Genomic DNA, 17838 nt, shown 5'->3' with positions numbered 1-17838 from the left:
GATAACTTCGCCTAAGGCCAAGTTCGCCTAACTAATAACTTCGCCTAAGGCCAAGTTCGCCTTGATAACTTCGCCTAAGGCCAAGTTCGCTTAACTGATAACTTCGCCTGGTGATAAGTTCGCCCATGATAACTTCGCCTGGCATATGTTCGCCTAGGGTTAACTTCGCCTATGCTTAAGTTCGCTTAATGTTAAGTTCGCTTATTGTTAAGTTCGCTTAATGATAAGTTCGCTGGAGTTAGAAAATTAGAAAATAAATTAAAAACCTAATGAAAAATGTGTTAAGACAGTTAATGGACCCTGCTCGACCCCAGCCAGGGGCTCTGCCCCTTGGACCCTGCTAGGGACTGCCGCCCCTAGAACCCCGCTGCTAGGGGCGCTGCCCCCGGACCCCCGTTCCTTGTGGGTAGTAGCTAAGACTAGAAAGATGATATGAGTAGTAGTAGTTAATTGATACATGTAAATATTATACAGTTAGCCGTGCACAACTCAAGAAGGGAATAACGATTAACGGAGAGCGTAACAGGATTCAGGTGAGTTTCTAGCCCCATTTATGTGTTATGTTTTCGGGGCTGTGTGCATACTCAATATGTTTGTTAATACGCTTATCCTAGGAGATAAGTGTATGCCTTACGTGAATAATTTGAAATGCATGAATGATTGCTTGATGGTACGTGAACGATCTTCGGATATTGCACGTACTGTCAAGTTGTAACGCTATGTATAAGGTAAGTATGATATGTATGCTTATGTGTATGAACGTGATAAAGTTAATAAAAGAAGGAAATGATGATTGTATGGTTGTATGGTTACGAAAAGGGTACCGAGCCCTAATAATACTCGAGGTATGATGTATGGTTGTATGGTAACGAAGAGGGAATCGAACCCTACCAATATTCGAGAACTAGGGAACCGAACCCTACTAATATTCGAGGAAAGAGGGTACCGAGCCCTAATAATACTCGAGAAAAGAGGGTACCGAGCCCTAATAATACTCGAGGAAGGAGGGTACCGAGCCCTAATAATACTCGAGGAAGGAGGGTACCGAGCCCTAATAATACTCGAGGAATGTAGGGCGTAATGCTCTTTATAACGTAAGATATGAAAGCAAGTTAATACAAAAGAAAGTATGAAAGTATGAGTGAAAGAATATAAGTTTGTGTGTATTGTATAATGTATGATTAACTAGAACTCACTCAGCGTAGCTGACTTTTAGTATGCACGCAGGTGAGTAGGATGAGGCAGCTCGCTTGAGGAGACACGTGGCACTGAATAAGAGGCTGGCATCGGAAGACTCAAGACGTTTAAGTTTAACGTTTTGTTTATTTTGAAAGACAAGATGTTGTTTTAAGACAAGATGTGTTTTGTTATGAAATGTTTTATGAAAGCTTTTATATTCCGCGAATGTTTTAATTAACTCTGATATTAGAACTGCGTTTATGAGTAAATCCAACACGAAAGTAGGGCTACCGGTAACGGGGCCTTACACAACGGCTATATAGTCGTTTTTGACCGTTGGAACCGGTTTTATTACTATATTTAGCCATTTTTCATCCTATAAATATCAATGTATTAGTGTGTACTTGTTAAACCACTTCCAAAACTATAAAACACACTCCAAAACACAATTAAGCTTAAACCAACAACAAATGGCAACTAATGACGACGTTGTTATGCTGATCGAAACAACAAGATGCCCCGATGTTTGGGTTCATTACGATTTGTGTCTAATGACCGACTCACATGAGATGGCACGTTGCAAATATTGCTCGAAGTTTCTTAAAGCAGGGTCCAACTCGACATTACGAAAACATACGAATAAGTATTGTCGAGAGAAAAGAAGTTTGGATGCTAAAAAAGCGGAAGTGGGAGAATCGTCCGGCTCTACAACCCAAAAATAAGTATTCCCGAATTAAAACGACGGAATTTGTTTTTTAAGTTTTAGTTGTTATGTTTAGTATCGTTTATGTTTAAATAATTTTTGTAATAGTTATTGTTTAAATAAATAAAATGTTCGTCGTTATTAAAAAAGTAACAAAAAATTAATCATGAGTAACAAAAGTAATTATAATTAAACAAATCAAAACTAAATATTAGTTGAACAAGTTACAAATAATTTTACTAAAACAAATAAAAAACACAAATTACAACTCTTCTTCGTCTTCATTCTCGTCTTCACCCTCGTCTTCGTTATCGGAAGGAACCCCGTCCTCCGCCTCCTCATCATGAATATGACGCTCTATTGGTATTTCGTCTTCAAAGTTCGCCTTGTGTTGTACACGATCCACCGCATCCAAATGGTCCTCTAGGCAAATGCAAACCTCTAGAGACTCGGGAGTTAATTTTATTCTTCGCATAGATAACACCCGATTCGGAAGCAACCATTGAGGCTTGTACGGCAAGCAAATCACGAGCCATGGCGGATAGAATGGGAAATTTGTTTTGTTTACCTTTCCACCAAGCCAACAAATCAATATTGCGAATTTCGTCGACCATTGCGCCCTCAACATAGTTTGCTCCACTATATCGACCAAGTTCGCTAGTTGGTGTGTTTCCTCTTTGCCTCTTAGATGCTGATTCACGAATCCCATTCATCAAGTTTATAAGTGGGTCATTGCACGGCCTACTAGTTGTTTTTTTCACAAAAGACGATCTAGTGCTTGGACCATACATTTGAAAATGGTCATAAAGGTCTTGAAGGTTTTTGTTGAACTTCTCCTTCGCTTCCGTCGACAACTTCGGGTCGATCTCGTGCATACCTAAGTTGTCGAATATTTCCTCAATCGTTGTCTCAACCCCATTAACATTCCAATAAGGGTTTAATGCGGCGGCACAAGTAAAGACCGGCGGTATGTTTTCAAAATATTTTATGAACTTTTCCTTCATCACCGCAACAATATTCTTGAAGAGTTTGTTCTTATCCGCAAAGCTTTTAAAAACACAAGACATATAGTACAATTCTTGCAAAACCCAACAACTAGTAGGGTAATAGACTCCCGATAATTTTGTTGTTGACTTTTTGAACACGTCAAGATACTCCAACAAATAACCGACTTTGACCCAAACACTTTCCGGAAACATATCGGCCTCGCGTTCTTCAACAAGATTGTTATGAAAAGCTTGTAAAGTTTGGCGTTGGGCAAAAGCACACTTTAGCATATGACAAGTTGAGTTCCAACGGGTTGGAACATCCCAATTCGGCCCCAAATACTTTCTTTCAACCGACTTGCAATAGTTCTTATATTCAAGATGTCTTCTTTTACTACTTTTGAAGACATCTTGTAACATAAGTCTAAAGAATTTTAAATCGTCACAAATGTTTTCATTGTCAAGACCTTTTTGAACAACCAAGTTGATGATATGTGCAACACATCGAACATGAAAAAAAATCCCCGAAACAAGGTGGTGAATATTTAATGATAAATTTTTCGGCCGCCTTATTATTGTTTGAAGCGTTGTCAAACGAAATCGAAAATATTTTATTTCTCAAGTTGTAAGTCGTTATAACTTCATCAAGTAATTCAAACAATTTTTCGGCGGTATGTGGGAACGGGAAGTTTTCAAAAGCGATGGTGTGTTTCATCAATTGCCATGTCACCGGATCAACCCAATGAGCGGTGACACATATGTATGATTCGGGCAACCCGTGTGGTGCCGACCAAATATCGGTAGTTAAACTAACCATGGCTTCTAAAGAATGAAAAGACTCAATTAACTCTTTTTTAGCACACTCCCACAACTTGATACAATGACGTCTTAAGGTAGTACGACTTACATGTGTGTATCGCGGTTGTAGAGTTTCTCGAATCAACGACGTCAAATCCGGGTCATCAAAGTGGTTAAACGGCAAACCTCGTTGAATAACGAACTTTGCCATTCTATCTTGAACTTGAGTCGTGTTGTAACGAAATAGTGTACCATCTTTACCCAAGTCAATTTGACCGGTCGCGCCAATCCCTTTCAACGCCTTGCAATATGGCTTCTCGATGTGCTTTCTCAAAGTAGAGTTGGAATCGTGCTTTAATAGTGAACCACATAGTTTGCAACGAGCCTTTTGATAACCTTCGTCATCCACAATCAAATCCCAGTTCTTCCATATGTCTTCGTTGCGGTTATGGTTGACTACCGTAACAACCCTTGGGTCCTCCGTAGCAGGAACGGGGGCAACAAAAACACTCTTCTTAGCCTTCTTGTTAGTTTTTTTGATGGGTGCCATAATAATATTTAGTTGGATGGTCGGGTAACGGAACGGGTTTGCTAAAGAAGTAGTATTTTAGTTTGTTTTTGAGTTTGGTGGTGAAACAAGTGGTGGAAAACAAGTTATATATAGGTTTCGGGCATCAAAAACCGGTTCCAACGACTATATTACCGATGGAACCGGTTAGAACGGCTCTATTCTCTCTCAAAAACCGGTTCCAACGGCTATATTACCGTTGGAACCGGTTACAACGGCTTTTTGGTGTCTCAAAAACCGGTTCCAACGGCTATATTACCGTTGGAACCGGTTACAACGGCTAGTCTGACCTGTGTTTGACTTTTCAAAAAAAACCCGCCGGACCCGGTTTTTTCGGGTAGGAACCGAACCGGTTACAATTAAGAACCGGGTAGGAACCGGGTTGGAACCGATGGGGACATACAAATATGAGAACCGGGTACGATTTTCGGGTACAAAAATACCCAAACCGGGTATTGGGCCAACCGGATAGAAACTGGAACCGGTTCCGGTTAGGTTCCACCAGTTAGGTTCCGGAACCGGTTTTTTTGTGCACGTCTAGCAAAGCATAATGACGCAATTGGGAATTCGAAACAGGACATAAAAGTCATTTCAGTTGTTTCTTAAATGAAAAACCAACGAAGGGATGCAAGTTTATCCCGTTCAGAAGCCACATGGGCTCAACATGCTTATTTTTTTTAAAAGAGGGATGCACGTGGTTCCCACACTTAAACCATAGGGACACGAACTACAGTTAACTCTTTATAGTATAAATTTATATGTAAATAGCTTAGTTGAGCACAATAAGTGAAGTTTGTGTTTGAGGGTTTATTAAAGAAGCTTATTTTTAGGTCCGCATGCTAGATGTCTTGTTAAAGCTTGACTGGATTAAAGTTTTTAGCGAGTCGGATTCAAGTTTTTCACAAAGTTGACTCTTTTACACTCATATTCATGAATCATGAATCGGAATCTGAAATAACAAATATGCTCACTACTTTGATACGTTGCTATGAATACAATTCTTAATAAACGTCAAAATTAGTGCAATTTCACTTTTGTGAACCCTCGGGTGGGCAAAAGTGCAATTGCACTAATTTTGACGTTATTTTACTAATCTCGTGAAAATAACGTTAAAAGTGACGGACGGTTAATCAGGCATCATGTAGTGGCGTTGATAGCCGAAAGACAAGGGTACATGCACCGATCAGCCGGTGTCCCGATGATTGAGTGCTATGTGCCTTATGTCCAAGGCTTGATGCAAAACTACTATCGAGCCGGGGGTCTCACTGGAAGCAGCCTCTCTATCCTTATGGGGTAGAGGTAAGGCTGTCTACATCTTACCCTCCTCAGACCCTACTATAGCTTTGCTATTGGTGGGATATACTGAGTACGATGATGATGATGATGATGATGATGACAATTCTTAATAACCCAAACAAATCAAAATTATTAAATAAAAAACTCCATAAACAATCCCATGGCTTGGATGGATCTGACTTCAGTAACATAAAAAGTACTGAAAACAAGAACATTAAACACACACCTCATTTACCTGCAATTATGTTACATAACTTTGCTGACCTATATAACTCAAAACATATTCAGGCAGACCGAACCAGACCGGACTGACCAAAACCCTAAACTCAGGAAGAAGTCTCAGCTGTTCGATAAATAGTGATCTCCTGCTGCTTGAAGTACCTTCGATCTTCTTCATCCACAAGTACCAGATTCAAGTAATACTTCACACTGAATTTGTTGTTGATATTATGATGTGTTGGTGTCAGTTCGTACGGGCTCAAGAACAGCCTGATTGGTATTGATTCACCTACAACACAGTTGCTTTAATGTTACAACAAATTGTTAGACTTTATTGTCAAGACGGGTTGGAATGTTGGATAATCGATCAAAAACAGTTAAAAAGTATTGTTTATTTAAAAAGTTAATAACTTGTGTTAATTTTCCAATAGCATACTTTTGGCTGCGGTTGATTTTGGTAATAATAATTTTTTTTCAATCTGTTTTTGGTAGATATGCGTTTTTTAAATGGCATACTTTGGTAATTAAATAATTTTATTTTGCGCCTGACCTTTTTTTTTATGTTTTTTGCTATAATTACTGAAGCGGGCCTTTCCAAAACTTTTAATTAACAAAACAAACAGCAAAAAATATATTGCTTATTTTTTATACTTTATTCCTCATACCCTACTAATAGCTTTGTTGTGCGTGTAAATTAATCGGGTATGGTAGTATTTCTTATAGACATTTGCCGTGAATATAACTATAGAAACTCTATTTTTACCAAGAAAACTCGAATTTTAGATCAAAATGTCTCAGAAACTTGTAATCATTTCAATAAACATTGGATGACTGCCAACCTGTTCGACCCGTTAGAGATAAAACACAATCCAAATTGACCTGTTTACAGGTATATGGATTGAAATTGTCTACTTTAAAGCATACCTCTAACAGGAGCACCATCCATTAACTCAAACTTTGCGAGGGTTTCTGTCTCAACATGAGTGTTGGCCCCAGAACCAGTGGATTCCCGTCGCCTAATCTCAAGATCCATATTCTTTAACTTGATTCTAACAAGAAGAAAATATATCTTCCCGATGATCACATCTTTCAAATGATACCTGAATATTAACCAGTGTCGTAAGTTGGTTATCAGGCTTCTCTAAAGGAAGATTGGAAGAATACAAATGTTTAAGTTTGATCGTGTGTTGACTTACTTGCTTTTGTTATACTCGAACTCAATATGAAGGCAGTCTTCTATTCCAACTTCCATCTGTCAGGTTTATATGTCAGAGATGAATACTTTAGTATGTATGTCCATCTTATTTTTTTTTACAAAAAACGAAAATATTAGACATTTATGATTTGAAAAACAATAGTATTGCAATATAATGACCTTAATGCTATTGTTGATTGATGGAGGTGGGCTATAATTGCGAATCTGCATAAACAAACACATAAGAATATACTTTATTGAATAAAAAGAATACCGTTCATAATGTAGCAGTGACATAATATTTTTTTTTCCTTTTGGATTTCGGAGGTGGAGTCGGATAGGGATTCTCACCACAAAATCTTGGTATTGAGTTATGCTGCCAGCATAGCCCCGACTGATTGTTACCTTCAGAACATACCTGAGAGCAAATTGAAAGAAACTTGATTATATTATAAAAAATAAATCATTAATCAGCCACATAACAAAGATGCATCACTGTAAGGTGGAAAATATTATATGATCATATAAATATATATTGTACAATATAAGAAAACAGTTACCTAAGTCGCACATTCACACCATTGTATGTCTCATAAGGCATTTCAACTGTAGAAAACTCAAAGGGAAATGTTTTCTTTTCATATAATTCACCAGGAACATCCAGTTCGCGAACTGCATAATAAAATGGTAGGAGAGTAAATATCATAAAACATAATGGTATTCATATCAATAAGAAAAGTTTCATTTTAATCATAGACAAGTAAATAATGAAGTTAAATTAAAGTCAGGCAAACTTACCAAGAGATGTGAAGTCATAAAAGTTGCCTCTGTCAAAATAGATTTCTGCAAATGAAAATAATGTGCCAATACATCAACAGTGATCAGTATGGAAAACTGTTCAAGTAACTGCTTTTACAAATAGTTATAAAGTTCACAAGTAAATATGAGATAAACAGAGAATTTGAAGAAATAGCCTACACAGACTAGCAGTCCAACAGTATTTAGTAATAATCTTTCTGGCATCATAATTATTTATTTATATCTAGTAGATATTTGTAAAGAATAAGATGGTTGTAGTGAAAGTAATGTTTATTACTTGAAGGTGTGAATAATACAAAGGGGGAACCACCTATATATACACAAGTAAAACCCTAACTACAACCCATAAAGGGTCCATGGGCTTTAGCAAACTACATGGGCTAAAACCCTAATTAAAACAACTAGCAATACATTTAACACTCCTCCTCAAGTTGGAGCATAGATGTTAATCATGCCCAACTTGTTACAAATGAAATCTATCTGAGCTTTCCGGAGCGGTTTAGTTAGAATGTCTGCAAGCTGAAAGTTTGTCTTCACATGAACCGGTTGAATGGATGGAGGATCAGTTTGTGTGCCTACTACTCGATCTCTGATAAGGTGGCAGTCGACCTCAATATGTTTTGTCCTTTCATGAAATACTTGATTCTTGGCTATGTGAATGGCTGATTGATTATCACAGTATAACCTCATCAAGTCATTAGAAACAACCCCGAGTTCTATGAGAAGACGACGTACCCATGTCATCTCCGATGTTACATCTGCCATGGCTCTATACTCCGATTCGGCACTCGACCGGGAAACCGTGTGTTGCTTCTTACTCTTCCATGATACAAGATTTCCTCCAACAAACACACAATATCCGGTGGTAGATCGTCGAGAAATCGGACAACCTGCCCAATCTGCATCTGAGAACCCTGATATCCGACCATCTCCTTCTTCCGTGAAGGCACCCACACGACAATGACCCTGATCAGAGTATAATATACCCAAACCAGGTGAGGTCTTAAGATATCTTAAGACACGAAGGGCAGCATCCCAGTGACCGGTGTATGGTGCAGCCATAAATTGGCTCAGAACACTGACAGTAAAGGAGATATCTGGTCGTGTGACGGTTAAATAATTAAGTTTACCAACCAATCGTCTGTATCGCTCAGGATCTTTCATTGAATCTCCTTCCTTTGGGAGGAGTTTCTTTGTAGGAAGCATTGGGGTATCAACAGGTTTACAACCTAGTGAGCCACATTCGGTCAACATATCAAGGACATACTTTCGTTGGGAGAGAAGTATTCCTTGTGGAGAGCAAGATACTTCTATGCCAAGAAAATACCTCAATCGACCTAAGTCGCTGACCTGAAACTGAGACTGAAGAAACTGCTTGAGTTCGGTGATCCCGACCTCGTCATCACCTGTGATTATAATGTCATCCACATAAACAACTACGATAATCCTCTTTCCTTTCTGGTGTCTAAAGAAGACAGAGTGATCGTAGGCACTCCGAGTCATCCCAAACTGTCCCATAACACTAGAGAATCGACCAAACCATGCACTGGGAGACTGTTTAAGACCATATAGAGAACGACGTAGTCTGCAAACTTTCGAGGCCTCCTCCTCAACAACGAACCCTGGTGGCTGCTCCATATATACCTCCTCCTCAAGAACACCATTAAGAAAGGCGTTCTTGACATCAAGCTGGTGGAGCGGCCAATGATTAATGGCAGCAAGAGCGATACAAATACGGACAGATGGCATCTTAGCAACTGGCGAGAAGGTCTCATCATAATCAATGCCATATGCCTGAGAATACCCTTTTGCGACCAACCGAGCCTTTAAGTGGTGTAAGGAGCCGTCCGGGTGTAGTTTAACTGTAAACACCCAACGACAACCAACAATACGCTTCCCTTTAGGAAGTGTTTCAAGATCCCATGTATGATTGGACTTTAGAGCCCCGATTTCATCTTCCATAGCCTGTCGCCATCCTGGGTGAGCGAGAGCGCTCGTCACATTTTTGGGAATCGGGTAGGAATCAAGGGTAGTGGTGTACGCATGAGATTCAGAAGATAGGTGGGTGTAGGCAACATAGTCCTGAATCGGGTAACGAGTGCATTTCCGGGGTTCATTGCGAAAAGAAATAGGTATATCGGGTAGTGGTGCACCGGGAGGATCATAAACGGGTGTATCAGGGGTAGTGTCTGGATCGGGTAAGGATGTATCAGTGAGAGGCGTAGATTGTTCGGATGCAGACAGAAGATCTGAGGAGATCTCGGGATTGCGGTCTGGATGTGAATCAAGTGACTCTGATATTTGACCCTTACCTCGCCTAGCATATGTGAAAAGTAGTGGCGGAGGTTCAGTCGTGTTAGGTTCGGAGTCACACACAAACACGAATACAATAGTAAAACCGAAAGAATAAACGAAAGAGACACAAGGATTTAAGTGGTTCGGTCACGGTGTATGACCTACGTCCACTGTCGATAACTAGGGTTTTCTTATTATTTGAGTGATACCAACTTACAAGTACAGGAGAGAATATATAGACTAGACAATTAGGGTTTAACCCTTTAACTAAACTGGGCCTGATTAGAGCTTTTGGGCTTGGCCAAAACTCAAACAGCTTAATCTCCTAATTCTATCTATTCGTCTAAACCGGACCCGACCCATGATGGATCGGAGACCACAACATAACAAGTCGGTGGGTCAGAATCAGCAGATATAGGATCTAAAGAGGGAATCGACACAGGAATGGTGGGGAGGAAGGGAGATGTGGGTATATCGAGGTCAGGAAACGGGTCAGAAACAGGAGTGGAACACTCGGGAAAGTAAGGATACTCATGAAAGGTGACATCAGCACTAGTAAAGTATCGGTGAAGTAATGGGCTATAGCACCGATACCCTTTTTGAACCCGTGAGTAACCAAGGAAGACACAACGAATGGCTCGGGGATCAAGTTTGATGGTTTTCGGACGATGGTCATGAACATAGGCGACGCAACCAAATACTTTAGGTGCGAGAGGAAATGGATCATCGTTGGGAAATAGTACAGAAAACGGTGTTTTACCATGAAGAACGGGTGTGGGCATGCGGTTAATCAAATATGTGGCAGTGAGAACGGCATCTCCCCAAAAACGATGAGGAACACGTGACTGGATCATGATTGTGCAAGCAACATCCAATATGTGACGATTTTTGCGTTCGGACACCATTTTCTTGAGATGTATACGCACACGATGATTCATGAATAATGCCGTTGGTTTCTAAGTATGAAGAAAAGTCGGTGGAAAAGTATTCTTTAGCATTATCAGATCGTAAAGTTTTAATGGTGGTGTTAAATTGGTTTTGAACATAAGCATTAAATTCTCGAAATATGGAAAATACCTCACTACGAGATTTCATCAAATAAACCCAAGTAGTGCGAGAATAGTCATCAATAAAGGTAATAAAATATTCAAAACCCAACGTAGATTTGATAGGGCAAGGACCCCATACATCAGAATGCAACAGTTCAAAACAAGAACTGACTCAATTGGGCGCCCTAGGGGGATAGGGACGCCTGGTATGTTTACCAAGTTGACACGACTCACAATGAAAATTAAAAGACGAAAGTGGTAAATCTGGTCGCACTTGCTTCAGAACCGCTGTAGAGGGATGACCTAACCGACAGTGAGCCTCCCTGATAGCGGAATCACATAAGTTTGCTACATGATGCGAAAATGGGGATATACGATAGAGACCTCCTGATTCAAAACCAGTACCAATTACCCGGTTTGTTCCTAGTTCATGAAAAACGCAGTGGGTTGGGTAAAAGGTCACAGAACAATTGTTTTGTTTGGTAATCTGACTCACTGAACAAAGACTGGTAGGAAATTTAGGAACAAATAGGATAGAAGACAGTTTTAGGTTTTCCAAGTTACTGATGGATCCTATGCCGAGAACGGGACATGAAGATCCATCGGCAAGACGTAACGGTGCATGGGAAACATTTTGAAGACTAGAAAAAATACCCCGATTCCCAGTCATGTGATGTGTAGCTCCAGAATCGATTACCCACGATGAGTCGAGGCTAGAAAACTTACCCGGATGTGCTGAGTTGGTTTGAGGAAGATTCAACTGGGAGGCAAGAAACCGTTGAATCAGATCATACTCCTACTTAGTAAATGTATACGTGTGTTTTTCGTTTCCCATGGTAGATTCCTGCAGTGAACAGTAGATTCCGGCAGTGAACATTAACTTCCGGCAGTGAACAGTAACTTCCGGCAGCGAACAGTATTCTCGGCAACAAACAGTAACTCTTCCGGCAGCGAACAGTAACTCGTCGTGAACAGTAAATCCGGCGTGAACAGTGACAGTACAGTGGCTGGCTGGACGGGTTTGAAACAAATCCGGAAACCGGTGCTGGGGTTTGTTTCAGATCTGGTGGCTTAGGTGCTTGAACAAACTCGATTAGGAACAAATAGGATAGAAGACAGTTTTAGGTTTTCCAAGTTACTGATGGATCCTATGCCGAGAACGGGACATGAAGATCCATCGGCAAGACGTACCGGTGCATGGGAAACATTTTGAAGACTAGAAAAAATACCCCGATTCCCAGTCATGTGATGTGTAGCTCCAGAATCGATTACCCACGATGAGTCGAGGCTAGAAAACTTACCCGGATGTGCTGAGTTGGTTTGAGGAGGATTCAACTAGGAGGCAAGAAACCGTTGAATCAGATCATACTCCTCCTTAGTAAATGTATACGTGTGTTTTTCGTTTCCCATGGTAGATTCCGGCGGTGAACAGTAACTTCCGGCAGCAAACAGTATTCTTGGCAACAAACAGTAACTCTTCCGGCAACGAACAGTAACTCGTCGTGAACAGTAAATCCGGCGTGAACAGTGACAGTACTCCGACAGTGGCTGGCTAGACGGGTTTGAAACAAATCCGGAAACCGGTGCTGGGGTTTGTTTCAGATCTGGTGGCTTAGGTGCTTGAACAAACTCGAACACAATAACCGAGACAGACGAAAAAAAAAAGGTTGTTATATCAGAAAACTAACAACACAGGGAGCTTCGGACGGAAAAAGGAATGAACAAGGAAAAATCCGGTGACCGGAGGTGGGGTCACGCGCCGTCACTCGCCGGCGCGTGGGTGGCAGCGGCGGACAACGGGAGGCGCGTGGGGGCGCGTGCGGCAGCGGATGGACGTCGGATTTTTAGGGAAGGCAAATTGGAGGGTGTAGGTTATAATGGCAGGGGCGGTGAGTTGTAAAGATCTGCCGAAAAAAGATTTGTTTCGGACAGCAGCTCAAACAGTGACTTGGAACTTTTAAACAGATCTGAACTTGAACAGATCTTGGAACAGAAGTCGGGACGGGAACCGGGATTCAGGTTTGTACCGAGAGCCTTGGCTCTGATACCATGTAAAGAATAAGATGGTTGTAGTGAAAGTAATGTTTATTACTTGAAGGTGTGAATAATACAAAGGGGGAACCACCTATATATACACAAGTAAAACCCTAACTACAACCCATAAAGGGCCCATGGGCTTTAGCAAACTACATGGGCTAAAACCCTAATTAAAACAACTAGCAATACATTTAACAATATTAAATGTCGTAAGTGCTAAAAAATGTCACTAATGACTACTACATAATAAATGCCAAGTTGGATGTTACAAGCATTCCAAGTTGTGCTATTAACCCTCTTAATGCCAAATTTTTTTTATAGTTAAGTGAAAAACTTACCAATCTGTCCAAGAAGTTCTATCTTAATACCATTATGCTCAACTTTCTTCCCCTGCATTGGTTCTACAGAAATCTGAAAAAAAGATGATACATAAGTAAATGTGAGATGTTACAATCACTAGCCTATGTGCTATATAACTATATTAATAAAAGGAAATAATAAAGATGATGTGGCAATCCCACATTCATTCTTGGTCTAATCTCTCTTCTTATTCATTTGAAATGGGTTATGGAGCAAAACCATATTAACAAATGGGTTATAATTTCCTTTCTAATTCTCTAATCTCTCATTTAATTCTATCTAACAATCCATGGGTCATGGGTCAAGATAATTTTGGCAAATGGGTTATGATTTCATTTCTAATTATCTAATTTCTTATCTTATTTATTCTAACAATCCATAGGTCATGTGACTAAACAATTTTGAAAAATGAGTTATAATTTTCATTCTAATTTTCTAATCTTTTATCTCATTCATCATAGTTATCCACGGGTAACTGGTCAAAACAATTTATGCAAATATTGTATATATAAAATCGATTTTGTAAATTTGAGATTCTAGACTTCTTATTGTTTATACTATATATTTTATTTTTACCTTTAATTTTGTTCATTTCTTTCAAATAATGGATCTTTTTATTTTTATTATTTGACAAATCCCGTGTAATACACGGGTTCAAAAGCTAGTGTATAGATATAAAAAAACTGCAATGTAGCACACCTTGCAGCAATGCCACTAGAGTTAAGAAGTCAAACTTCAAGAAAAAAAAACATCATTATATACCTTTCCAGCAATGGTTTCTTGGCTCTGGAAAAGTGGGACCATTGACATTTGACCATCTTCCTTCTTCAACGGAACCTAATAAAGATAAGTAGTAAAGAAACATCATTATACAAGTAAAACCAGGTATACTAGTAAAGTAGAAGTTTACAGGAGAAAATTCCAGAATAAGCAATGCTTAAAATACAAGAAATAAAGTTAGGCTCTCTGACATGAACTTTAAGTTAGGCTCTTTGACTTGGGATGAAAAAATTAGGCATGATTTAATAGACCTGCACCTCTATGAGGATATGGTTGATGATAGGACTTCTTAGAGAGTTAGAGACATAAAATTAAAGTTAAGGACTTTTAGGGGAAAGATATAGATTTTTATTTATAAATATGTCTTATGGTCAAAACTTTACTTGCTCAGTATTCTCGACTATCTTTATTAATATTAGTATTAATATTTAATTATTATTTATTTTAATTTTCATTCAAATTCTTTTGTTCGTAATGTATAATAATAATACACTATTCTAATATATTACGTTTTTTCTGGAGCTGGGGTTCTTGCTGAAAGCAACATCTCTATCCTTAGGGATAGAGGTAAGGTTTGCATACATCCCACCCTTCCCAGACCTTACTAATAGCTTTGGCTATTTGTGGGTTTGTTTTATTAAATAAGCATCCAAAGCTTCATTGTTTAAAATTCAATCCAGCGTTCAATAAGATACAGAAATCTGTCTGTTGCATTATAATATTTAATGCAAAACATATTGATCAAAGTCTCAAAACAGAAGAACCAAAACCTATAAAAATTTAAGATTGTATACAGATCATCTAATCTTGAATATAAACTACAAGAAAGGCGTACCTGCTTGCGAGTTTTTCCATCATTAAGTGTGATTGAGATGTTACAAGTTGGCTTGAAAGCCCCTAATATATAATTCTGATTAACAAAAAATCAAGGAGAGCAAGTCACATTCCATTGAAACAACAAATTTAGTTTTGCAGAAGGAAAACAACCAAGGTTTTAGGTAAGATCTTACCATTCCGAATATGACCGGTTCCTTTTCTTAAACTTTATCTCAAAACCTAAGTAGAATCAGAGTGTGTCATAAAAAATTCCAGTTGCAAATTGAAAAATACAAGATCATCAACAACTAAACGCCATCGATTAACACATTACATGTAAATGCCAGTAGAATAAATCAAAAACCTAATTATATTATAAAATTTCCTCCAATTTCTGTTCGAAAACCTAAAAACTTTTAAGGTCATTAACTACTACCAGGCTGTCAAGTTACACATTACATGTCAGTAGAATAAATAAAAAAACCTAACCATTTATACTACAAAACTTCCTCCAATTTCCATTCGAAAACCTAAAAATACAATATCATTAACTACTAATAGACCGTCAATTAACTCATTACAGAAACCTAACAAATATACTACATGCAAGTTGAATAAAAAAAACCTACCCAATTCTACTACAAAAATTTCCTTCAATTTCCGTTCACTATCCTAAGACTACAAGATCATTAACTACTAACAGGCTGTCCACTGTCGATTAACACATTACATGCAAGTTGAATAAATCAAAAACCTAACTAATTATACAACAAAACTTCCTTCAATTTCCGTTCAAATATCTAAAAAATACAAGATTATTAACTACTAATAGGCTGTCAATTAACACATCACATGCAAGTAAAAATAAATAAAAAACCTAACTAATTATACAACAAAACTTCCTCCAAATTCCGCTCAAAAACCTAAAAATACAAGATCATTAACTACTAACAGGCCGTCAATTAACACAACACATGCAAGTAAAAATAAATAAAAAAACCTAATTAATTATACAACAAAACTTCCTCCAATTTCTGTTCAAATACCTAAAAATACAAGATCATTAACTACTAACAGGCCGTCAATTAACACATTTAATGAGAGTAAAAATAAAACAAAAACCTAACCTATTTTATTACAAAACTTTCCTCCACTTCCCGCTTGAAAACCTAAAAATTAAAGAGCATTAACTACCATCAGGCCGTCGACCAACACATCACATGCCAGTAGAATATATCAAAAACCTAACCAATTATACTACAAAATTTCCTCCAAATTCCTTCAAAAACCTAATAGTACAAGATCATTTACTACTAACAGGCCGTCGACTAACGAATTATACGTAAAAAATTTAGATCATTAACTACTAACAGGACCTAAGTAAAATCAGAACGTATCATAACAAATTTCAGTTGCAAATCGATAAATACAAGATCATTAACTACTAACAGGCCGTTGATTAACGCATTACATGTGACAACAAATCAAAACCTAACTAATAACATTACAAAATCTCCTCTAATTTCCGTTCAAAAACCTGAATTAATTAGTTTTACACTCTATCTAATTCAAGTTGCAAATCGCATAAGATAAGACCATTAACTACTAACAGGTCGTCGATTAACACATCACAGGCGTCCAGTAAAACAAATCAAAAACCTAACTGATTACATTACAATATTTTCTCCAATTTCCGTTCGAAAACCTAAATCAATTAGTTTACACTTGTGTATCTAATTCCAGTTGCTAATCGCATAATATAAGATCATTAACTACTTACAGGCCGCTGATTAACACATTACACGCCAGTACAACAAATCAAAAACCTAACTAATTTACATTACAAAATATCCTCCGATTCCCATTCCAAAACCTTAATTAATTAGTTTAGGCTTATAACTAACTCCAGCTGCGAATCGAAAAATGCAAGATCTTGAACTGCTAACATGCAGTCGATTAACACATTAGATCAAACACCTAACTAGTTACATTACAAAGTTTCCGTACGAAAACCTAAATTAATTAGTTTAAGCTTATATCTAATTCCAGTTGCAAATCTAAAAATACATTATCATTTGTCGATTAACACATTACATGTCAATAGAATAAATCAAAAACCTAAATTAATTAGTTTACTGCAAATCGAATAATATAAGATCATTAACTACTAACAGGCTGTCGATTAGTACATTACATGCCAGTAAAACAAATCAAAACCCTAACTAATATTATTACAAAATTACTTCTAATTTCCTATCGAAAACCTAAATTAATTAGTCTACGAAGCAATTGAGCTGGATTATGTAATAAAATGAGGTAGATTAAGCTCACCGGAACGTTCGCCGGAGAAACCGGTGGCCGGATCTGTGTTCCGATGAATTGATCTGCGAGTTGATTGTGACAGATGCGCTGTGGTCAGTTGGTCACGCACTCGCAAGTCCGGTGTGGTTTACAATAATAATAATAATAATAATAATAATAATGGTGCTATTGGACTGGTTTTAGTTGGAGGCCCAATGACTTGAGCAATCAAAGTTTGAGCTTGGCTAGTTGGCTTTGTGAATAAATATCGGATTCGGTTAGTTTGTTATTTTATCCGTACTTGATGTGTAATTGTAAAAATCCGCATCAGCTAATCACGATTCATCGCTAGTCGAATCGACTTGTCATCAATTAATCCTCATTTGTCTAAATCGGTCAAAACTGAAAATTTTATATTATATATTTGAAAATATACA

The 17838-nt window shown here is 38.0% G+C and overlaps 1 protein-coding gene across 1 annotated transcript; it reads right to left on the bottom strand.

The window, feature by feature from the left end:
- Window positions 1-5635: 5635 nt before the first annotated feature.
- LOC143552206 (vacuolar protein sorting-associated protein 26A-like) lies at window positions 5636-17585 on the bottom strand. The gene is made up of 12 exons (XM_077042482.1): window positions 17432-17585; window positions 15295-15340; window positions 15120-15194; window positions 14267-14341; window positions 13483-13555; window positions 7743-7787; window positions 7505-7616; window positions 7296-7362; window positions 7125-7169; window positions 6946-7001; window positions 6674-6849; window positions 5636-6038 (listed from the first exon to the last, which is right to left on the bottom strand). Exons 2-12 carry the CDS (start codon window positions 15295-15297, stop codon window positions 5857-5859), a joined length of 909 nt encoding a protein of 302 aa, XP_076898597.1. The 5' UTR covers window positions 15298-15340; window positions 17432-17585; the 3' UTR covers window positions 5636-5856.
- Between the last annotated feature and the right edge of the window lie 253 nt (window positions 17586-17838).

Source organism: Bidens hawaiensis, unplaced genomic scaffold (assembly GCF_021521415.1).
Source record: "Bidens hawaiensis isolate Kalapana, Puna unplaced genomic scaffold, B.hawaiensis_p1.1 tig00016829_1, whole genome shotgun sequence".
In the NCBI taxonomy this organism is placed as follows: Eukaryota; Viridiplantae; Streptophyta; class Magnoliopsida; order Asterales; family Asteraceae; genus Bidens; species Bidens hawaiensis.
This window is presented reverse-complemented; position numbering and strand designations above follow the sequence as displayed.

What these genes read in the sequence shown, in the direction of transcription:
- LOC143552206 (XM_077042482.1), bottom strand. An exon ending in AGAACTTCTTGGACAGATTG is followed by an intron (nt 7,788 to 13,482) that starts GTAAGTTTTTCA and finishes TTTCATTTGCAG; the next exon opens with AAATCTATTTTGACAGAGGC. An exon ending in CAATCAACAATAGCATTAAG is followed by an intron (nt 7,002 to 7,124) that starts GTCATTATATTG and finishes TAAACCTGACAG; the next exon opens with ATGGAAGTTGGAATAGAAGA.